This window comes from Typha angustifolia, chromosome 4 (assembly GCF_048772165.1).
Source record: "Typha angustifolia cultivar Huaian chromosome 4, ASM4877216v1, whole genome shotgun sequence".
NCBI lineage: Eukaryota > Viridiplantae > Streptophyta > Magnoliopsida > Poales > Typhaceae > Typha > Typha angustifolia.
The window spans coordinates 9,678,531-9,703,421 of record NC_133242.1 but is presented as its reverse complement, the minus strand read 5'-3'; the positions used below and the strand labels follow the sequence as shown (position 1 = coordinate 9,703,421).

The following is a 24,891-nucleotide window of genomic DNA, read 5'->3' as shown; positions in this document are numbered from 1 at the left end:
ACGTGTGGCGAAAAATAAACGTGGAAGAAAACGGATTGCTTATAACTCCGTAATACAGAAAGTTCCTACTACCTGAAATACAAGAAAAAGCTCTTTATAATTTTAAATAGCTCGTAAGCTATCGGTTAGCTGGATAATGAGGGTTAGCCATAATAGATGAAAGTAAGACACACTCGACACAATTTATTTTAAGTATATATCTTTTTTCTGCCGCAATCATTTTGCGACAGCGGTTAGGCATGATCGATACTAGTATCGTGCTCGGGGGAACTTAGCCCTACCATCTTTTAAATTTAAAAAAAGAAGAAAGAAAGATAGGGATTAGGAGTCAAAGTTGCTGTAACTAGGATTGGAGATGATCCTTGTTGCCCTAGAAAGGGTGGATAAATATGTGGGCAATTATTAAGTGGGCCCAATGATGGAAAGATTGGGTCCTACAAGTGGTGGAAGGTGGGGATATTGGAGCTCAACAAGGCGACACAAACAAGTTGAGGGGTGATTTATCACCACCTTTTTGTGGAAAGAGACATGGAGGAGGGGTACTTGGAATAGGTGGTTGATAAGAACTAATAAAGGCTCAAAACTCATCCATATATAGAGAATTTTTTTTAATTATTTTAAGTTTGCTCCTTTTTTTTTTCTAACATGTTCAATTTATTATGAAAGTTAAATATAAAATTAGGTATGTTTTTAAATATTTTTTATATAAATCTGAAAATTTAAGTTGCTAATTGAGTCAGTAGTTTCCGAACACACATAGGAGCTGTTTAGTTAAGAGCTTTTTTAGATACTGTATTAATAGATGCAATATCTAATCTAAAAAATTTTATTCGGTTTGGCGCGCTAAATTTGAAAAATAGTATTTTCGAAAACTAATTAGACTCAAATATTATCTTTTGACATTCACTTGGATCGAATGGATACCAAAAGACTACATCTAGCTATCCCAACCCGACGTATCTTTCTTCTCTCATTTTGATCTCAACCCAACTCAACCCCAACGCATCTATCTCCTCTCCTCTCATTAAACACTTAATTTACTAAATACATCATTACAGAATATAACAAACTAAATACGTGTCTAACAATCAGAACACTATGAGATATAATTAACCAAACAAGACATTTATTTCTCCAGATACAATATCAGAAAGATATACTATTTCTTAATACAAATGTATTTCTAAATACAAGAAACCAAACGACTTCGTAGTCTTTTATTTAAGCTTTGAAACACCTAAAATAAATAATTAGGAGACTAATTTAGTTTAAAATTTAAAAAAAAAAGTTGCAAAGATAGGGGAATAAAGGGTTGGAAGGGCAGGGAGTGGGATAGCTCAGAGCTCCCATCCCTCATCATTCATCATTCATCATTCATCATTCATCATTCATGCACTTGTTGAGCATTCATATCATAATCCTCACTAGATTGTTTAAAATATTATAATTTGTCACCACAAGAAATATATATGTATGAGTGGTGGTTAAAGTTAAACAATGCATTATTTAAAATGATCATAGTATCCTTTTTAATTAGAATACTTGGATTCTGATCTCAACTCCCTTGTTCTATAATACCAGGTAGTATTAAATAGATAATTAAGCTGCAAGTGTGACTAGTTAGATTAAACTGATGGAAATGAAATTCTTAAGAGAATCAAATTATTTTGGTCATAATTATAATATTTTAGAGAATGCATAGTATTTTTTTTAATTAAATTGTAATGGTAATTATGATGCTTTATATGAACTATGCTCCAATATCACTTAAACCACATATATAGAATAAAAGCATAACATTGAGACCTCATCTGTTAGTCTACCATTTATTTTTCATCTAAAATTGACATGATACATGTCACAATATCAAATTTAGTCTCATTTGTGCCAATAATATCTTCATCTTCTTTTCCAAATTTATATTCTCTCTCTCTTTCAATCCTTGTTAATCATGTCTCCTTCTGATAGTTATTATTCTCCTTCGTCTCAAACTCTCAATCCCTCTCAACTTTTCTCTGGGTTTCATCCTTACATCTCTCTCTTTGCTTATATATATATATATATAAGACCAACTAATTTTAGTAGAGTTGGTAGGTACCTTAGGAGGTCATGAGTTCAACTCCAACTCCAAACAATATTGTGGAGAAATTATTTAGTGGTTAGTAGTTTGGTGGCCTAGCTCGATTCGGTTGATGGCTCGGTAGTGTGATTAGCTTGGAAGAACAGCTTGGCAATGCAACGGTTTGGAGCAGGTCTCGGCGGCATATGATTCGAAGTAATTGCTCTACGACACATATGGTTTGAAGCCTAAACTAGACAGCTAAAAACTTGGTGGGGTCTAAAGTGCCTCTATATCTAGGGAGGGTTGGCCTTTTGTCCAACCCATATCTAGTCTTCGGACTCATGAATAATCAAAAAAAAAAAAAAAAAAAAAATATATATATATATATATATATATATATTATATGTAATTCTTCGTGAGAAGGTATAAGTGATGTCAGGAAATAGTTTATGGGGGTTCCTAGTATTATAAAAAACTATGAATATCTTTTAGTGATACAAGGGATCTAGTTAGGGTCTTAGTTTAATTCTTGTGATGGGTTTTGTTTATAGAAACTGTGGGCAATTGTGGATACACAATCATTTCATGCTTGCTTTGATCTCATCAAATGGGGTAGCAAGTATTAAATATTATTATTACAAAGAAAAGTTGCATTTAATACCCTACATTTTCACCTATTTATAGTCGACACCCTACTTTTTTATATCCAGAAATCAAACATCCTATTATCTATATAGAAAATAATCTTAATTTTGTTAATTAAAGTTAACCAAACTCCTAGTTAACTTAACTATAACTTAACTATATTGAAAAGATGATCAAAATACTCTCACCCAAAATACCCTTACTAAATTATCTAACCTAAAAACCCTTATCTAAGTTAAGACCCTTTAATTTTTGAATTGGAGAAGAAGAAAAAAAAATAAACATTTTTAATATTTTTGAATATCATAATTTACTGTGGATAAAATATTTCCATCATCTTTAATTTAACCCAAAGTGTTTTCTAAGTATATATATGATAAAAAATGAAAGCTGCAAACCAGTGAAGAAAAAAAAGGTAAAAAAAAAGTAAGGAGTTAAATACAAATTTCCCTAAAGAAAATAAAGAGAAAAAGGATAGCATATTTTGATTGGGGATGTCCAAATTGACTGGGAAACATACAGAGAAAGCATCAATAGTGGAGACAACAAATACATTTATATACATTAGAGACACAATTATTGTTTCTTTTACTTAGTCAAATTAGTGATGTAGTCTAGATATGAGTGCAATATGACATTAAAAGGATTAAAAAACTATTGAAGCACTTATTATAAAAGGAATATCCAATGTAGATGAGGTACATACAGGATGGATGATGCTTTCCCCTCTTATTCCTTTTGTTTGCATATCTCTACCTACAGTTCAACTCTACTGAGCAAAAGCTCCTCTTGAGGAATATTTGCAAATCAAATCTTCTTTTCAGCAAAAGGACAATGCTCAGAATATGTTCCTTTCCTTCGCCAAGATGGGCTTTTACGTTCTCCATCTCTCCATATGCCAAAAGAAGTCACATCTGAAAGCAATTTAGTGAGAAAAACAGTACTGAATTCCTTATGAAAGGAAGTCATAAGGAATTAATTTGCAAATGTACCAAAATGGATTTATGATAAATTCCCCAAGGCAACTGTTCAACAGTTTGAAAATGTTCTTTAGAAAGAGAGATGCAAAATCCTGCGTGTATTAGTACCCATATCATTACAAAAAGTTGTGTATCAAGCTAAAAAGAGAGCAAAGGAACAAAAGGACCCTTGGGTCTAACCGATAAATTGAATCTTTCCTACTATCCTGTAAACTGGGACCAGTCACGCTTGCAGGGGCTCCTGGAATACATGGTATGTGACAAAATCCATATAGTGATATATAAAAATAGCATAGAATTCTGGACTTGTGCTGTTGCTTCTCAATGCCTCTGCACATAAGAAGAATATTTTAGCAAGAGTCAGTGCACTCAGCTCTGAAATGGTTTGAGGTATCAAGAAGTAAGTTCAGTTCATCTAAGCTTACAAGCTAAACAACAAAAGTTAGATAAGTAGTCAAGCACTCCTTAGATAGTTTCATTTGGGTAGTTGCAACTATTTTCCACCTAAGAAAGCAGCCCACTCCCATAAATTGATTATTCTTAAGGTCTCATCATTCTTTGAAGTCCAAATTTATGATATTAGAAATCTATAGTTTACACAATATATATGCATACACGCATTCATACACATTTGTTTGTCTGTCTGTCTGTATAGCATATACAGCACATGTATGGATTTTTTACTTGTTATATGATTATGTCAGGATTGACTCTCTCCTATACATGTTTCATGTGATTGGATTTTTCCTAATTAAGAATATACATCTATATACACGGACGCACATGTACGTATTAACAGTTTGAGATAAATAAACAAGTTTCCCTAAGAAAAGGCAACCAATTTATATTGTAGTGTTAAAACGATGTACAAGATATTAGTACCTAACAGGCAAATATATCCATCTATTTTATCATTCTATCGAAAAGGTAGATTGATTTGCATATAAGGAAACGGTGTGATTAAGACCACAAGATCGCTCTAATGTAGGGTATTACATGCAATATTTCATTTAGTGACATTATGAACCCAAGCATGTGTTTTCTTTTTATTTTTTCAAAAAGTGCTGTCTTCGTTTCAAAATAGTCAGCAAAGACCTCACTGTTCCTCTACTATACAGACTAATACATATATGGGTTACCACCTAACCATGCATATTATTTACCAAATTTGCTGTAAGCTCTATAGGATGAAGATTAGCTTCTTTGTTGATCAGAGAGGATAAATCACAAAAATTAGCCAATCAGAATATTAAATTTGTGACACCTAGTTGGACAATGCTTCAACAGGGAGAAAGTAAATAACCCCATACAAATCCGTCACTTCTTTTTCCTTATTGGATTCCTACCTATTATATTCCTTCTCTCTCTATGTGCTTTTTTTCTTTTTATTCTAGGTGTTCCTTTCTCTCTTTAAAAGAGCATTGATTTACATTATGTTGAGAACCTAGAGCTCAGAGCATCTTCTTTCTTTTCCTTTCTTCAATTGGCATAGAACACTGGTCTCCCTTTCAGCTAAACATGCTAGTAATCCAATTCTTTTCTGTATATTTGTTTTACACAATTTCAATTAGTTCTATCTCTAGTATTCAGTTACTATTACCTAAGATTTTAAAAGACCAAACATGGGACGATGTAACGCCTAGGTGTTAGGCGACTGCTGTGGTGGGCACCCAATTTAATACAATCACAAAATAAATAAATAAAAGAAATAATAGTTAGACAAGAAGTTAAAATTAATACCTATAATCTAAACAATATACTAATCTATTCTTGTTAAGTTATATAATAAGCTATTTGAATCCACTAATTCATCATGTACAATAATTTTGAATTTCAAAGCCAATCTGCATATTAAAATATGTTATGAGATGCTAAGGTGATCACCTAGGCATCAAAGAGGAGCCTACTTACCATATGACTTCTAATAAAACAAATTAAATCTGAAATTGGCATTGAGCAATCAAATCATTCAACGGGAGTTGAAATACCCGTTAAACATTCATACACGTGATGTAAATCCATTTGGTAGGCTCTCTGCCTAGTTATAAAGTTACTACTCTGTATAAATAGAGGTTTCCATAGAATTTCCTTTGTAATATATCTTTTATTACATATCATCATAAACCTGCATTAACAGCAAACTTAATATCATTTGACATATGAGATTCTCCAGTTAAGATATCCCCACAAAAGGGAATTCTCTGAGAATAAGCTTCTATGATGTCAAGTTGTTGATAGTTTGGCTTCTACGAAATGATAAAGTGGGAATATCTTGATAGACTTATCAGGAGTTCTTGCACAAAGAGTAGCTAATGATATTCTAAACCAGCAATTTTCCATGACCTCTTTCAAACTTATGACTAATATTTTTTGGCTATGGCATGCGACTGCAAATGACTCCAAGGGAAAGCCAAAGCTAGGAAAAAGGCACTAGATTATAAGGTGTAATTAAAGATCATCTATAGGCAAAGACGCTAGGGTTATAACAAACTAAGCTCAATATTCTAGACAAATTATCTCCGATAGTCGCGTGTGCTAATGTCAAGCTTGGAATCTTGGGACAAGGAACGAATAAAAGAATCTCATACTCTAGGGCAAAAGAATTTAAGGGCATGCTACGACAACATATATGACAAGAAAGGAGAGGGAGGAGAATGTTAACCGGGGTAGGATCTAATATGCTATATACTGTAGTAGCAATGCCACCAGAATAATCTTCTCAACACAATCATAATATCTAAAGAGATACTTCATAGACAAAACTATGAAGAGAGAGGAACTCTAATAGTTGTTTGTTCTAGCAAAATCAAGAAATGAATGGATCACTAGTTCGCTAGAATTTTAGTAGGTATAATGAGTTAGTCAACTAAAACTATAGAAATTCTTTTGTAAGCAGAAGGGAGAGTGAAGAGAGATGCCAAATTACAAGAAATAGTTTGTAAAGCAGCACATCGCAAAAACTGAAAATGAGAGAGATTAAATCCTAATATCAAAGGAAATAGTTTGTAAAGACCAGGCTTAGGATATCATCTGAGGTGAAACTTTGCAGATGGTGCAAATGTAAAGCAGACACTTGAAATGGGGACCAAACCAAAGAGCCTAAAGTGAAAAAAAAAAAACATAATAAGAAAAAAAGTTCAGGAAGTAAATGGTAATTCAAACTCAATATACCTTGCGCTTCTTAAATTTTTTTCCTTTATCAGTAGCAATGTGGCTGGTATTATTGTCATTTTCTTTTTCTTCTAGAGGTAACATTCTAATTTCGTCATAGAATCCATCAGCCAAGCCGAGCAATCTGTTAGAAAGTATGTAAGAGAAACTACTCAATTGTCAAATCAGGATACATAAACCTTTATGCCAATTAAATAGTGAGAAATCTAACAAACGCCAGGATAGAAATTTGCAGCAATATCAGAATACTTTTCACCTAGCCATAAAACAATATCAATATACACCAATGAAAACGAAATAAGAACTAAGAATGTCATTCTTTAACATAGTAAAAGTGAGATGGGTCATACTAACTTCAGGTGGCATACTCTTACATTTTGCTTACAACAAGTAAGGAAGATCATGAGTTTTACTAATCTACGTATATATAATTTTAACAGGCCATTTGTTGTACTTGTATAACAACACAAAATAGTTCATAACTGCAAAGTGGTTTTACAAAATCCCTATGGCAAACAAATGCAAAAGCAAATGATAGGATCTTGTTGTATAACAAGCAAATAGGTTCATTTGTTGTATAACAAAATGAAGAGGAACACCCTATGCTGCTCAATCCGCCCTCCTTAACGTTCATGCGACTCTCACTGCATATGAATCGCACAAAGACTCAAAAATCCATGCAAAGCTTTTTATTCCACCCCCTCCCTAGGAGATCTTCCTCCACTAGCAGGTTTTTTTTTTCCGAAAAACTCATCTATTTTGGTGTGGATGGCAAGAGGCAGGCCTATATTTCTCAAATTCTTTATGTTATAAACTGAATTTTCTAGATTCACTGTCACATTCAGTAAAAATTTATGATGCAAGTATAGGGTGTACTCAATGTATACAAGAAGGCCAATTCAGCAGCTTTTTGTTCAATTTCTCATGGAGATGTGAATAGAGAATATGGCTATTATTATAGTGTGCTCCCTACCACGCTACTCTCACAGAAATTGTCACTCTGTGACTAAAAACAACAGTACCAGTTCATGAGTGCTTCAAGTGCAGTGCCTAGAAACTGTTGACAGATCTATGGGGAATCAATTCTATTTCATTTTTGAAAGAAACATTTTCTCTGAATAAGGGAATTCCTCATCCCACAATCAGTCATGGATCAATTTGCCAAGGGAAGGGCAAAGCCAAGGTGCAAAAAAGGAAGAAATTAGATGAGAAACAAAGGACTAAATCAATTGCCAATGGAACCCATATATTTAGTTAACTTTTAGTTCCCACTTCTAATATCTGTCATCTCTATCATTGATAATCTAATAACCTAATTCTGTTTGCAGGTTATGCACACATCTTGAATATTTTATCTGCCAACTGCCGTCAATTACCAAACGGAACCTATTTCTTTAGTCAAATTCCATTTATTTATTCCACTTATAAGATCTATAAATTGGTCAATGTGTCATATCTATCATTGTTAATCTAATAAACTATTATTTTGTAACCAACTATTTTTTAGTGTTATACACAAATTTAATATTATCTGTTTAACATTGTAGTTTAGATGTAGAAAATATGGAAAATTTGCCAAGCCTACCAAAGTACTTCCTTTTTCATAATAGAACTTATCAAGTGCATCCTTCTTTGCAACATCATATACCAAAATGGGAAATCACAACTTGCCTAGACCCCACATGGTTCGTTAAACATCTCCAGCACAGAAGCTATGTTGGTGCTTGGCATCTGCCCATGATCTGTAATATGCTGCAATCTGTGTGCCTTTTTTTTTATCTTATTCATATTGTGAAATGAAGCTGATATTATAACAATGATGTCATAGACCTTAGCATCACTATGATGAAACAGTGATAATCTCTATTAATTTGATTTCGGAAATAATAATGCTGCTACTATCGGGCTTAGCAACCCAATGATTCAAAGATCCTCTTGAGGCCTACATCTCAAACATTGCATTATACACATGACTTTCACATCCCAAAAAAATATTCCAAGGTAGCTAAATATTGCAAGTCACTTGGCATTATGAAGCCACAATCTTATTAATCTAGTTACTCTCGCATTTCCTTCTGAGAAGATTATTAGTACTCAATCTTAATAAAAATAATAATCACATACCCATTCCTTGATTTCATGTGCTTCTCTAATTTCTTATCACGCTTTGTGATTGGAGCACGAGTAAAAAGTTCTTCTTCCTTCCGAGAAAGCTCTTCTAGCTTTGCTTTGTACTTAGTAAGATCTCTACTTTCAGCACCTACAGTTTCTCTCACCTGCAGGGATATCACGGTCAGATAATAAAACTAGAAGGCTTCTGTTAAATAAACAAGTAAACAATAACAAACCTCCTCAGGTCTATCTTCAAAATTATCCATAAGTTCCTTAACATAAGTACTTTGTTTTGCCTGCCGCAACAGCGCTTTCTCCTTCCGCAAAGTTTGTTTCTCATGCTTTGATATTTTATCTTCATCCATGCTTGTAGGGGCAAATCGTGGTGGACGGTATACGCCTCCCTTATCCTAAGTTGCAGCCACAAATTTATCAATGCTTTATCATCCTTATAGCATAAAGTAAGAAATGTGTTCACAAATGCAATCCAGATTCAACAACTACTACAAGAAACCAACTATCACACTATTGGCTTCAATAATGGTTTTCTCCAAAAGGCAGTATACAAACAGATCCACATACATCTGAAAGGACCAACTGGCATTTTAACATGTCATTGCATCAAAATATTTCTTGAAGCTTTTGTTAATTATCAAAGGAAACAATGATGTTCAAAAGGTGAAGCAAGCAGGTAATGATTCAGTCTGAAAATTTATTGCCTTGGTTTCATCACACAAAGAATCAAGAAGAACCAACAGGATTTATGTAGTCAAAGCAATTACATAAGTAACAAAAATCCATAACTGATGGCCTGCAACAAGATTAAAGAGATGCAAAAATAAGAATAATCACCTGTGCGTCCTGCATTGACTTGCTAACAAGCATGTCAGGGTTTGGCCGATACTTCAATGGATCTTCCTCATCTCGTGACTCATCCTTCTCCTTCATGTCAGTATCTGTTGCTTTCTTGGGCACGTTGTCAGCAGCTCGAGTGAGCTTTTGAACTTGGTACTCCATCTTCTTATCTATTGGACGAACCTATAGAAGATAATTTTCGTCACAATATTCAACACAGGAGCATTATAGGAAATAAAAAAAAAACAATTACTGGTAGCAAACTTGCGAACCTTTTCCAGGAATAGTCTTATCTCCACGAGGCTCCGGACAACCGGATGATCTTCAATTGGAAACCCTTTAGCCTTGCGAAGCAAGTAATAGACAATAGATTGGCAATAGGACAGAAGCAAGTGATGCTTCGCTTCCAGATAGCTTAGCCCATCCGCTGTTGGAAATTGATTTTGTTTCACCTAATCAGCAAACAATTCAAATAATTCAGCAAATTTTACAGCAAAATTCTTAATAACGAAAATAATAGTCATTGAAACAATAAGCATATCAAACTCAAGTTCTTCACTTTCTTTAAATCACGCTATATACATTTTAAGAAATTAACCTAATTATCAAAAGATCCCAAGAAAAATACGGGTTCACTCAAAATCCAAATCCCGATCTCTTCGTTAATACATAGATCATCAAATTAACTTAATCCTTTTAGTCGACAACGCCATAAAATTCCTTAGTTTGGAGGACAAGAAAGAACAAACAAAATTATTTTCGCCTAAAAGTTATTACCTTCTGCGTTAGAGCCTGCACTTTGTTCCTCACGTTATCCAATCCCTCTTTCATCTCCTTCAGCACAGCAACAAGGCGAGGTGCTTCCCTGCGTACATCCATATTAAATGGAATCAAAACGCCAACAAACACGGATTCTGGTCTCAAAATTTCCCGAAAGCTCACCTCTCCAGGGTTGAGGCTGGGGTTTCCCTTCCGCCGCCGCTATCGCTCATGGCGACCAGGACAGATGATTATGAGGGAGCGAAGCGCCGCCTTCCCAGATACGCTGCCGGTCCGCCGCCGCCCTTTCGCTGCTCGAATTGGCGACGAGAATAGAAGAGAAGAAGGGTTTTAGGGCGGGATAAAGATGGGAGTGGTCAGTTGTGCCGAGCCGAATCATCTTTAGTTTTTTACATAATTGCCATTAAATACTCTCTTTTTTTAAAAGGAGAAGATTTTATAGCATCGGAGACCAAAATACGTATAAGTTCTACCAAGTATCTCTCATCTCAAGTACAACCAAAGTCTAAGCTCTTACCATAATTGGCAAGCCAATTAGCCGCATGATTAGCATCCCGGTAAATATGACTAATTTTATAATTTTGATAGTTACGTGTTAGGAACTTAATATCATCAATAATAGAGTTAATCGACCAAGGTGGCTTCTTCCCATCTCATAGAATACTGATGAGAACAGAGGAGTCAGTTTCAAGCCAAACTTTGGAGTGGTTTGGAGTGTTGTAAATTGAGTAACAAAGCAAATGCTTTAGCCATGAGTGCTGATCCAAACCGGCCACTTCTACACCCTGCCAAGGTTACAGTACTATTAGTCCGAGAGATTATGAAACTTGCTCCACCTAGCTTAATATTATTCACATAGGAGCCATCACTGTTGATTTTAACGCAGTCAGTAGGGAGTGGCTCCTAGCGAACTAGAGTACTAGCTGGGACAGGACTAAGTTTCATACGTTCGACCCATAATTGAGCAGAATAATCATTATTTAAGGGTATAGTTCGTAGCTATACCATATGAAGGTCTTCTCTTTCAATACTGAAGTGGAACTTATTTCGATACTTCCAAATATGCCAAAGATAGCAATGCAGCCCTGAAATTAGGCCTTATTATTTTTTAGCAGCTTATCTCCTTCATTAAGCCAAAGACCATCCGACCACCTGTCCTCAAAATTGAGAGTAACCAGCAAGTTGTCTCTCACAAAATCCCACATGGTGACAACCACACGACAATAAAAGAACAGATAGTTGATGGTCTCAGTCTCAAACGAGCAAATAGGACAAATAATATATGTTGCAAATTTGAAATTAGATAAGTAGGCTCTAGTAGGCAACCTACCCCTGGAGGGACAACTAAGGCCCAAATTTTGACCCAATCGTCCTAACATGCAATATGAGTGGTTGAGGGATGTAGTTTTCATATCTAGGGTAATACGTCGTGTGCCAGAGTATATTTCCACTATATTTGTCACTCTATTTTCCAAAACATCTATGAATGTCATAGAATATATCTAACAATAGTTATTAATAAAGTAAGCATATATAAATAACTAAAATTTCCTCTCTTTTTTAGATACAAGGGTAAAATAGTCCTTTGCTAATCCAAGGTAATCCTAATATTGACTAGTTAAAATTTAACCATTTCTGAAACAGCTGTAATTGTGCTTTTTGAAGAATATAGTGATTATTATAATATTAAAGGTTTTTAATGACAATCATATAAAAAAAAAACCTTATATTACATGATGAGTTTTTGACCAAACTAGACGCTTTATTTTTTAACCTAAATAGACTGCCCTTCAAACTTATTACTAAATGGAATTTAATTTACTGTAGCACTAGTAATAATACTAAACTAATCAGTGTTTTTAAAAACGCTAATTAATTTAACGTTTTTATTGTCAAACAATATTTTTTCTTAACTGCTGAAAGATTAAGTTAAAGAAATTTATATACATAAAACGCTAATCAGTTCATCGTTTTAAGACCCGACAAAAACGCTGAATTGTATATAGATAAAACGCTGATTAGTTCAGCGTTCTTGTTAGAGCTACAGTTAAATATACCTTATTTGATAATAAGTTTAACGAGTAATCTATTTTGGTAAAAGAAATTTGGAACATGCTAGCTTGGCCAAAAACTCTTATATGATCACATTTTTTTTTTTAATGTCACATTTTTTTTTGTTTTTTGTTTAATTAAAAGAAGCTGCTTTTAGAGGTCAGTTGGCAAAATAAAATAATTACTGTGATCTTCTCCCTGTCTAATTTGCTGCCCTATTCTTTTATCTACAATTATATTTGAAATTAAAAAAATAGTTGATTTTAATTTATTCCACAAGATTTTCTTTCACATAGTTATTAAAACCGAATCGGACTTTAACCCAGTTAGGTCGATTCACTGAGTTATTGGTTCAAACCGGTGGTTAACCGATCAGATCTTTTTAAAATACTTAGATATTATCTAAGTATTTCTACATAATTCTAAAAAAAAATATTTATAAAAATAGTATAATTGTATGCATCCCTCAAAATATATATTATTTATATAGATACCCTCCTGATTACTGCTCAAATTAAGTCATTTAATAAAAAAAGATAAAAATACCATTAACTAAGAGAAATACTTGAAAACTACAATAAAGATCTTCACTTGGTGGACCAAAGAGCAACGTCAACACTCCATCAAACTGAACGTTAAGAGCTGTAATTCATACTCCTCTGTAAGGTAAATAATCCATTTATTAGAGCAAATAAATCAGATACAAGACCACTGTGTCATGGGTTCCACAGGAACTGTGGTTCTTACACAAGATCAAATACCCAGAATGCCAAATTATTCTTCAAAGCTTTCATTTGAGAGAAACTCAGACATGGTAGAAGAGCCCTAGATAGCAGCAATGCACTCGATTTCGATCCTGGCATTCATCGGCAATGCTGCTACTTGGTAAGTTGAACGTGCCGGAGAAGGAGATGGAAAATCTACATTTAGAATTGTTACCTTGTTAGAGAAAAATTGTCTATGCATATATTCAATCAGATGTCATACTTCACATAAACCTAAATAACAGAAGCAGTTTGAGAAAAGAAAAAAAAGAAGAGAAGTTATGAAAAAATTTATAGATCAACCTTCCTGCAAACATATTATCAAGGAAAAGTTTCTAGACAACATGCTTTACAATAACCGAAAGGTGAGACACGCTGAGTTAAGAGATTTAGACATTTCTAGAACTTACATTTAGCATATATCTCATTCACCTTCTTGAAATCCTGCAAATCTGCCAACCTACAAAGTAAAAGAAAGAACATATTATATCCCCCTAACTTTCATAGGCCACAGAGAAGTTCCATATAAGAAAGCTCCATGGAATACATGATTGTTGTCTTGACAACTGAAGAGTAGCTGGCACCACTTGCTTTCAATATTTCCCCCATATTCTTCAAAACCTGCAGATTTAGAAACATCGAATTGTGAAGCAGAAATGAAATAATTATCTCGGTAGTAAATCATTCACATAAGTACCAAAAATATTATGAATGTCCAGTTCTGACCAATGTTGGTGAGATTTGGTCGTGGCAATTCCCATGACAACTCTCTTCTAGATAATGTAGAGAGTATATAATCAGTTAACCATTCATGTATGAGTCCCTTAATCAGTCAAAGTTGTAAAAGAGTTGGAACAATTCTACATAAGGATCCAACAGTCAACAAAATACTTTCACAGTAAGTCCACAAACTGTCAACTACATAAAGCAATTTAGTCCATTTTGACACAAATTTCTAAGATCCAACAACTTGACACCATCAGCAGTTTCATACGTTCCCTCTAAGCTCAATAGATTCAAGTCTGTACATCATCTATATGCTTATAGAAGAAATGCAACTGAAATTTCCAACTATTGAAAAGGACAAACAAATATGGCATGCATGACAACTACTAATCCAATAAAAGGATTATCCTTCTTATACCAACAGAACAAGAAAAAGTTAATGTCCTCCATCCCATACAACAGTTAACATATTGTTACTAAGCATAGTGTACCTCGCAGAACTTATTAAAGAGAAAATGACAACATTAAAGAGAAGAAAAGGAAGCACTGAGATTGGATGTCTTTTTATTCTATATAAACAGTGAACTTCAGTACCTGCTCAGTTTGTTCTTCAATGCCATCTGAAATAAATTTTCCTGTCTAGAAACATACAATGTAGTCAAATAGATGTTCTTATAAAGAATAAACTGAGAGAGATTATAAAAAAAAAATCCTACATTTACCTAGTAGTACAGAACAAAGCAATGAATTAGCTAACAAACCTCAGGAACAAGGCCCAAAACACCAGAGACAAAAACAAGGTTGTTGGCTTTAATAGCCTGAGAATATGGTCCTAGTGCTGCAGGAGCCTTTTCTGTTTGGACAACCTCCTTTTTATCTGAAAAAGGGCAAAAGCTTTAGGCTTAAACTACCAGAGATGCTTAATCTGTAAACCATCTCGAAAGAATAAACCAAAATGTCTGGCGATGAATTAGCTAATCTATTTTACAGTCTATAATAGTTTGTTGATCATGCCTTTTAAGTGAAATTCTTCTAGGTACATTTTGTTTTAGTCTGCTGGAATTAAGAATTGTTTTACTGCTTATTTGTTTCCCAATCAAGTTTATCTCCAATACATATTAATACATGTCGTATTTCTAAGTTAATCATGCTATAATGGCAATACTATTGACTAATGGAAACAAATCATAAGCAATCAAAATCTTTCTACGAACAGAGATGATATAACCACTTATATAGACCACCATCCAAATCCTTACCTTATCTCACACAAATTATTAGTGAAATAACCACGGAATTCACTTGATAGAATCAAAGACGTACTGGCGATATAGCGAGTGATAAGCACATAAACAGGGAGACATCAGGAAACGGTTAATAGAGATTAAGAAAGATAGCATTTTTTGGTGGAATTGCAAAAGAATGAGGAAATGGTCGAATGAACACAAAATTTTCGTCGATAAAATAAACGAAATGTGGCATTTGGAGAAAGCAAGGCAGATAAAAATGACGACGAAGGAAGAACGCATACATGCACAGCAAATGTTTGAGAAAATTCCCCCTATAACAAGGAATACAAATTCTAACCCTCAGATCGAAAAACCCACCAAGTAAATCAAAGGAGAAAAGAGAAACCAAGTGACGATTAGAGCAAGACTAAGGATATAATTACCGGCGGCCGAGACGGGGGTGGTGGTGGAAATGGCCGCGCCGACGCAGGCGAAGGGCTTCGAGTGGGGTGAGGGGAAGAGCCTCGACCCGGCAAAGGAGACGCAGCACAGCCCCGCCGCGAGCGGGGCACGTGAGCGCAGGGCGCTAAGGTCGACGGCCGGCGCGCCGGCTACAGCAGACCTCGCCGCCATCCACGCCATTGCTTCCTTTTCTCTTTTTCCTTGTCTCGTTTGTTTGCTTATTAAACCCTACACGGGCGGTGTCTTGAGTCACGTCAGCGCTGACTGCTGACTCTGTTTATTTGTTGGAATCGGAGGCTTTTTACTAAAATGGACTTATAATTCAAACTTATTACCAAAATAGGATCTAATTCACTATATTCTCCTAATAAAAACTATGAACTAATGATCAGTTCGGCATCTTTATCGCTATGTATTTTTTGCCGCCTTAACTACCGAAAGACTAGGTTAAAGAAATTTATATTCATAAAGCACTGAGTAGTTCAGTTGTTTAGGACTAGACAGAAATGCTGAACTGGTTAGTATTTTTGCCTAGGGAATTAAAATGTTGATCAGTCTAACGTTTTTATTGGGGCTGCAGTGAATTTAGACCTCATTTGGTTATTAGTTTTATTGATAGTCTATTTCTATACAAAAAAAAAAAATTAGAATATGGCTAGTTTGGTCAAAAAGTCGCAATCAGAGACTTCTCCGGCTTCACTTCATGAACTAGATGTCCTGTTAGAATGATCACGATCGTTCATCTGAATAATAAAATAAATTCACGGTTAATTATAGTTAGCTCTTGGAGTCTTGAATTTTATTTTTAAACCGTCTATATAGTTACTTATTTTTCCTAGTTGAGGAAAATTATGATAGCTCAAAATATAATTATCTCATAAATTCATCCTATTTTTCACTCTGATAAATATCAAATATTAGGATATATTACATGGAGTTACTCTAAAATTTAAAGTCTCTTGAACTCTTATTTGTTGCAATTTTAGTATAAAATAACTGAAATATCTCTTCTATTTCACATAAACTAAGTAGAAAAATAATTATATATTCTGTATATTATGAAAAATTTATTTGACAATGAAGTAAAGAGAAAATTGATAAAAAAAATTATAATAATTTTGAGGGAAAAGTGAACAGTTTCACATAGAACTACAAGATAGCTAAGTAATATAAATAAAATTCATAAACAAAATTCTAAGCCCAATGGGCATCCAAACATATAGCCCAACCCAACCATTGGACAACTGCAATTTTATTGAAGTTTATTAAAATCACCCTTGCATTGGACAAACAATAATCTAAAGCACATAGTCTCTCCATACTATGCTAAAATCTGACCCTCAATCTTTTACCAATACCCTCCTTCTTAAGACCTCAATCTATTTTCAGATATTTTTAATCTGTTGTGTAGTTTGGATATATGATACGAATTGGGTCAGTTCGAATCGCATCATGAAAAAATTGAGTTTGATGAATCGAGTTTATTTATCTTTTAATTGATTTATACTTATGTAAGCCGTTTAGAAAAGTTTTAATTAAGTCATGTAAGCTTATACGATAAGTCTAGTTTGACAAATCTAGTTAAGTCAAGTAAGTCTTTTAAGACAAGTCTAATTAAGTTATATAAGCCTTTAATGTAAATCATAGTTCGAGTCGTGTAAACCTTTAAGGCTAACCATAGTAGGAATTATTATATATGACCTCTATATATAGAGGGGTTGGGCTGCTTTGTTTAATCATCCAAACATCTAGACATTGAAAAATTATTAAATTTACCTATTTTATTATCATCGCATTTAGCATTATACCGTAACCGTTCGATTGTCTTTATCTTTGTAGGAGTAGATCATAACCGTAAAACCCATCCAAGTCTAATTACTATGTTTTCACTGTTATAGTGAAGCTAACCATGTTACTTATTGATTAGCCAACATAGGAAAATCCTAGTCTTTACTTTTAGTGTGGTTGTAGTCTCATGATCTATCCGATTTTTTGTATATGGATACTTTATTAGATATCTAATATTTTTTTATATTTTTTTTCTACTAATATATTTGTTTGTTTAACAAAAAAGATATATTTATTAAAATCGGAGAAATAAACTTTGCAAGAGCAACAGAAAATAATTAACGATCTAAGTTCACCTCAAAACCTTAGTCCATCTTCTATGGATAGAATAAAAAACCCTAAGAGAGTGTTTGTTTAAGGGATATAAAGATAGGATTGGATTAATTATCTTATCGATCCCACATCATTTCAGTATGAAATTAATAGATAAGATTAGAAGTCTGGATTGGATACCATATCCTCCAAAAAGGGATATAGCATCCCACCGAGGGGTGAGATGATATATCCCGAGTGGAGAAATAAGTGCATTATTACTATATTACATTTATATAAGAAATAATAAATTTAGATATATAAATAGCAAAACAAACAATCTCATTACTCAAATTTTTTATTTTTTTTCTTATTAGTAATTTGAATTTTATATTTATTTAAATCTATATTAAAAAATTATAATTTTATATTTTATTATTAAACATTTTAATATAACTTATTCTATTATTTTGTATTACTTTTGATTTTAAATCTTATTATTTTGAATTGAACGTGATTAAATTTTATAATTAATACAGTATAATTTAATGATATTTAATGATATAATTTAAGTTTGGGATCATCGGGGTTACTATTCTTTTATTGAGGATAATAGTGTAATGTTATTTAGTCATCCCATATATAGTCTTATATAAACCAAACCGTATATTAAAATTGTAATATGAGATTAATAATTCTAGGAGATATGTTATCCCTCGAAATAAACTTAGGGATAATTTATCCCCTTTTATTTAATCCTATAATAAACATCACCCTAAATATTATTACTCTGTAACACTCTATCCTCTGAATTGCTAACCTCATTTACTATTGGTTAAAATCATCAAATGTTTAATATACCCTTGGTTAAACTTGATTGAAACCAAACAAGACATTATAGGAGTTGGAAAAAGTCTCTTTTTCTCTCTTCTTATATATGCAATTAGTTTGAATCAAATCCAATCCATCCTAATCAATTTTGAACACTTCAAATAGTTAATTTGAGTTAAAAAAAAAGAAAAAAAAAGAAAAGGGGAAGTGATGATTGGATTTGCCAAAGAATTAAGAAAATTATTAATTAACCATCGTAGTCATAAAAAGTGCTATGATTATTATTAGTTAATAAACTATTATATATATATTATTTAAAATGATCCCAACCTCGTAAACTATTAGATATCTTACTTATCATTCTCGTTATGATTTTGTTACTTATTTTCGTCCATAAATTATAATGTGACTACCATATAGCAAATATATGACATGTCTACCCCTTTATGCATGTGCAAGTCACATACAAGTCATAAGAGAACATTAAGTGAACAAAAATACCTTTCCATTGTCCTCACGTCTCTCTAGTATATGCAAGTGCTCGTCCATGAATGAATCCCTTGACTTATTCCTCTCTTCCTCTCCTAGTTTGGTCCCCTTCTTTATTCCTCTCCTCATCCATGATTGAGCCTACAAATTCTTTCTTTAGTTTTTGTGTGGCCTAGCTTTGATCAAGAGTTTTGGGCTTAGTAGTTGTGGTCCTCGGCGAGGGGTGGAGATAAAACCCCTTTGCCTCTCTTGTTTGATCTAAGGGGTTGGGAGTTAGTGCTGTCACAAGGCGAGGGCCAACAAAGAGAGATCCAAGACTTGATTTATTGAAGTTTGGCTAAAATTTATACTTTTCAGACCTACTGTGTCGGAGCGTTCGAACATAATTTTTTGAGAGAATTTGCACTCTACAGGTGTTTGAAAGGCTCCATAGGCATTTGAACGCCCTCCTACACTCCAGATTAGAATTTTACTAGCATTCGAACAACCCCACGGGCATTCGAACGCCAATATTATTATGGTTGAGTGTGAGCATTTTGCATGAGGAAAAAAATTAAAGGGGAGAGCCACTATTGTTTAGAGTGAGACTAGAGTTCAAAACTCTTTGTATTTGGTGATTTATATAGTGGATTGAAAATTGTTTTACCCATGGACGTAGGCACATTGCTGAACCACATAAATATAATCTCTTTCTCTCTTTTCTATTTTATGGTTTGCATTTGAAGTTCTTATTTATGGTTATCTTGGGTGTTTAAAAGTTTTCTATATTTACACTATGGTTAAAGATTTTACTTTAGTATTAATATTAGTTTTGCTAATATTTGATTTATTCAAATCTATTGCTATCACATCGATATTATTTAAGGGAATTCAAAATCGCTTCCGCTAGCATCCACTTGTTTAGAATTTAGGCACAACAAATTAGTATCAAAGCTTCAAGGTTTTGGATTTGGGGATAACTTTGGATTTGGTGTGTTGATTTGCAAATATATTAAAATCATCCATATCAAAGAAAATTGTTTCAAATGCAAATTTTAAAAATAGAGAAATTTGATGGCACCAATAATATTGGAATGTAGCAATGTGAAGTGTTGGACATCTTGTTCCAATAAAAATTAGATATCACTTTGGAAGAGAAGCCCGAATAAGTATGTAGTATTATTTGGCTTTGTTTAGCAAATGATTTGAAATACTTTGTGATGAAGGAAAATTTAGTGAAGAACTTGTGGAAGAAACTTAAGGATAAATTCATGATGAAGAGCATTAAAAATTGGCTCTATTTGAAGAAGGAGTTTTTAATATTTCAATGTAAGATTGGAACACCTGTGACTCATTCACCAAATTGCTTATGAATTTGCAAATTTTAGATATGGAAATATTGAATGAAGACAAAAATTTGGCATTATTGAATTTGTTGCCTAATGTACATAATCATTTGACTACTACTTACTGTTTGAAAAATAATCTATTTGTTATGATAATATTACAAATACTAATGAATATAACAAGATGGATAAGCAGGTTTATACAGACTCTCCATCTAAAGTTTTGACAATGGGTGGTAGATCGAAAATTGAAAAGTTTAGCAAGTGCCTGTATCATCTAGTAGAGGCATTCTTGCTAAAAATGAATATTCATATTATTACAATAGAGGGCATTGGAAAAAGAATTATCCGACTTTGAATGGTAGGGATCAGCAAAAGGGAAAGGCACATATGGCCAATCATGAAGATGAGTTTAATAACTTGGATTTGGATATTGCATGTACTAGTTCATCCATATTATGTCATACAGATTAGTGGTTTTTATTTGGGTTGCACTTATCATATGTGTCCTTATTGAGATTAGTTTTGCAAATTGGAGGATTAAAGAATGACATGGTTTTTGTGAGTAATGAAAATACCTGTAAAATTGAAGAAATTGACACAATTCATTTGTAATTGCGTGATAGATCAGTAAGAGAGTTGTTTGGTGTTTGACATATTCTTGATTTGAAGAAGAATCTCATCTCATGGAGTGCATCGGACTCTAAAGGCTTCACAATCATAATAAATGATGTAGTTTTAAAAATTTTATTGCGTATTCTAATTGTGATAAAAGGCCTTCGAAAAATGAAGTTGTATTTTTTGCAAGGCAATACTATAATAGGCAGATATGGTCATAAATCAGGAAGCCTAAATTTAAAAAATATGGTCTTTAAGAAAATTGTAATTATTGAGAAATTTTCTAATTTGAATTAAGAGCATTTGAAGAAACAACATAAGCAAAAACTTTTCATAACAGGTGGAGATTGAAATCCCTAGTGCTCTACGAATTCGAAAAATGAAGTTGTATTTTTTGCAAGGCAATATTGTAATAGGCAGACATGGTCATAAATCAGGAAGCCTAAATTTAAAAAATGTTGTCTCTAAGAAAATTGTAATTTTTGAGAAATCATTTAACTTGAATTAAGAGCATTTGGAGAAACAACATAAGCAAAGACTTTTCACAACAGGTGGAGATTGAAATCCCTAGTGCTATGTGAAACTCTATTAAAGCAAGGAATCTGAATTTAGAAGACTCAAGTTTACATAAGGAGGAAACTCTAACTCAGCAAAGTTTATAGAAAGGAAAATCAATTGTAGTTAGTAGACCGAGAAAGAACACCCAAAAGTTTGCACAGTGTACTAACAGAATGACATATGCACTTTTAGTTATTTACGACGACTATATAGTTATGACTGGACTTGACCAATTATTTGCATATTTGATTATTTAGAATTGGTGTGGTGCACTCAGTAACTTTGCATTGGTGGAGAGAATATGTTTGGCATCTTTGAAGTCTCACCATAGTTAATTGTTTTCAGATAAGGTGGTGCACACGCACTTTGCAATGGTGATTACACCTCTGCCATAAAAATTGAACCACCGCAAGGATCGAGCCATGTAAGAACCTGTGCTCGAACTCAGTTCCTCTCCTCATGGGTCGTTGTCATTGACATGGCTCTCCAGCTTAGTCCCATGTGACATCTTAGTGCCAGAGCTCACCCATAAGCCCAGAAGGAAGAAGATAAGGCTAAGATATGAGATAGGGAGATGGGTTATGAGGGCAATAAAGAAATTTATCAAAAAAATTAAAAATATATTATAAACAAAGCCACTTAACTATCTTACTACCACAAGTGGAGGGGCAATTTGGTTAGTTTATTAATTCCATCAATAGCATTAGAAAGGTGATGTATTTTTGATAGTTCAGAGTCCGTGTGTACCAAAAAAAGTTCAAACGGCCATTGTAAAAATAAGTGATAGTTCAGGAATAAAAAAAGAATTAATCTAAATTATAATTAACTCTATAATTTAATCTGACCATCACGCTAACTTAATTACAAAATTAAACTAAGCATCCAAAATAGCTCGAAGACAAACTAAAATACCAATTTATAATATAATAGGATCAAATCAACTTATATCAAATCCCACGAGATCAACTGCTCAAGACTACCGTTATCAAAAGTCAAAAAAGAAGAGTAAGATAAGAGCATAAAATTTATATATATATATATATATATATATATATATATATATATATATATATATATATATATATATATTTTTTTTTTTTTAAAAATTAACCAAATATTTAGTTATTTATTCTGTGCCATTATGTGCCAATTTAAAATGTACCAAATATCTCAAAAGTCTTACACAATCGATGCCGTTAGGATTTGAATCCGGAGTGCTCTCATACGACATGAGATTCTTTTTTAATCAATTGATTTCTATCTAGTTGGCATGGATATCATATATAATAGAAAAGAGAAGACGGTTAGATAAGAGAGGTTTGTTGTATGATGAAGCATAGGAATCATACGAAGACATATAGTTTGGATGTAAATATATCACTAAAATAGCACAAATTAATTGTACATATCTAACGGTTTTGATAGAGTCTGAAAAAAAAAAAAACAGGGATCATGCGACTGTGGAATTTGAGCAGGCATTATCGGAGTTGGCACATATCAAATGATGCGGTCCGAACAGACCCACCTAGGATCGGCCCACATTGAATCCGAATCTAAGTAAGTAGGTTGATAATATAAGATTCAACTCTCTCAAGATTTGCACAAAGGCCCACATTAGGTTAGGACTAAAATGTCATGTGTTAGTTAGGATATCTTGATTTAAAGTTGTATATCTAATAAATTATCCATAGTATGGATGAGCCCTAGGGATTAAAAACGATTAAGACATATATTAGGAAATCGATTAAGACATATAACCTTTTATTGGTCCCTAGAAGTAATTGCTCTAAGTCTTATCACAACTCTCAATGGCTCATCACCTCTCAAAAGTATGCAAAGTCCTACATATATATTTTTGAAGCAATTAGAATGTAGACAGGTTTGATGCATTCCAAAGCAAAGTTGAAGGAATTATCTCAATCTGACCACTTTGCTCTACCGACATATGACAATTAGTACTGGTGAGAGCCCTTCGTTTGCATGCATGCATACATTATTGCATGCAGATATTTGGCCCCATTTGAGAAGTGATAGCAACCCAAAAACCAACAAGAACCCTCTCTCTTTTATATTCTAAATGGTCTCTTTTATATTCTAAATGGTTTAATTAAGGTGGGCTTTGCTCAAATACTGTGTTTGGATTGAGAGAAGAGAAGAGAAGAGAAGAGAATAGAATAGAATAGAATAGAATAGAATAGAATAGAAGAGAAAAGAAAAGAAGAAAAAAAAAATTCTTGTACTTGTTATTTGTATATACGAGAGAAGAAAAGATTGAAGAGAAGGAAGAGAGAACATAGCAGAACTTCGATATACAATATTTATTCGTTACTTAACGGCTTAAGTTTTTAAGTTAACAAGTTATCTAAGCATAACTTATACCGGTTATAAAATATTTGTGGAAATATAATATTTCTCACTTTAATTAACTCCCCAGTTGTATGTCCTTTTCATTTTTGGGCCTCATACAAAGACAAGTACATCAAAATTAAGATGGAGAAATGTAGGGGTTGCCAATGTTATATATCCCTTCATATGAACACTTCAATATGTGGGTCACTTGATAGGCATCTCACATAGCAAATGAATCCATATACCAATATGACAACTACTCTCATACCAAAACCAGCCCACTGGATTGAGCTATGTGGTTTCTGGTTTCCAAAGTAATTCTCATGTCCTCCTTAATTGCCATATTGGGGGGTACCAGGACTAGTTAAAGTCTGTCCCTAGTTTTTATACACCCCTAAGATCATTTCATTTCGAAATATAAATACAAGACTAGACTATATCATCAATTTATACAATTTTTTTTCCTTATAGTTGCTAATAGTTTTAGAGGATTAAGATAACTTATATTTAAAAGTTACTTACTATGTCAACGATCTCCGAACATACCTGATCTCGTTTTTAAGTTTTGAAAGTTTTAAAGTATATTCATGCAAAATATGAGAGGTGCTATGACTATTTTAAGTCCGTTTCTAATTTTCTTTACAAATTTAAATTAGTTCGAAACTTAAATATAAGATTAGGTTTGTTTGAAAACTGATTCGGTGGCTGATTAGGTCATTGAATTATATAAAAGTTTCAAATGAGTTACTGTTTTGAAATATCCTCAATCTCCTATTTAGATTT

The 24,891-nt window shown here is 33.2% G+C and overlaps 2 protein-coding genes across 3 annotated transcripts; both read right to left on the bottom strand.

Annotated features, from left to right (window-relative positions):
• Positions 1-3,686: 3,686 nt before the first annotated feature.
• On the bottom strand, positions 3,687-10,989 carry LOC140759590 (uncharacterized). 2 transcript variants are annotated; one of them, XR_012104248.1, is made up of 9 exons: positions 10,768-10,989; positions 10,603-10,690; positions 10,098-10,277; positions 9,823-10,008; positions 9,207-9,380; positions 8,983-9,134; positions 6,859-6,982; positions 3,868-4,017; positions 3,687-3,779 (listed from the first exon to the last, which is right to left on the bottom strand). XR_012104248.1 is itself a non-coding variant. In XM_073096193.1 (8 exons), the coding sequence occupies exons 1-8, from the start codon at positions 10,815-10,817 to the stop codon at positions 4,009-4,011; spliced, it is 963 nt and encodes a 320-aa protein (XP_072952294.1). In that variant the 5' UTR covers positions 10,818-10,989; the 3' UTR covers positions 3,687-4,008. The 2 variants fall into 2 exon arrangements, 1 of the variants encoding a protein (XP_072952294.1); XM_073096193.1 differs by having other exon boundaries at positions 3,687-4,017.
• Positions 10,990-13,282: 2,293 nt separating this feature from the next.
• Positions 13,283-16,068, bottom strand: LOC140759023 (reactive Intermediate Deaminase A, chloroplastic). Its single transcript, XM_073095472.1, has 6 exons — positions 15,820-16,068; positions 14,909-15,024; positions 14,742-14,786; positions 13,969-14,042; positions 13,832-13,881; positions 13,283-13,577 (listed from the first exon to the last, which is right to left on the bottom strand). Exons 1-6 carry the CDS (start codon positions 16,016-16,018, stop codon positions 13,483-13,485), a joined length of 579 nt encoding a protein of 192 aa, XP_072951573.1. The 5' UTR covers positions 16,019-16,068; the 3' UTR covers positions 13,283-13,482.
• Between the last annotated feature and the right edge of the window lie 8,823 nt (positions 16,069-24,891).

Coding starts and splice junctions, on each gene's coding strand:
- LOC140759023 (XM_073095472.1), bottom strand. CDS start 16,018: ATGGCGTGGATGGCGGCGAGGTCTGCTGTAGCCGGCGCGCCGGCCGTC. Junction 15,025..15,819: donor CACCCCCGTCTCGGCCGCCG/GTAATTATATCC, acceptor GCCCTTTTTCAG/ATAAAAAGGAGGTTGTCCAA. Junction 14,787..14,908: donor TTTTGGGCCTTGTTCCTGAG/GTTTGTTAGCTA, acceptor GTATGTTTCTAG/ACAGGAAAATTTATTTCAGA.
- LOC140759590 (XM_073096193.1), bottom strand. CDS start 10,817: ATGAGCGATAGCGGCGGCGGAAGGGAAACCCCAGCCTCAACCCTGGAG. Junction 9,381..9,822: donor AGTCAATGCAGGACGCACAG/GTGATTATTCTT, acceptor GCTGCAACTTAG/GATAAGGGAGGCGTATACCG. Junction 6,983..8,982: donor CACATGAAATCAAGGAATGG/GTATGTGATTAT, acceptor ACTTTCTAACAG/ATTGCTCGGCTTGGCTGATG.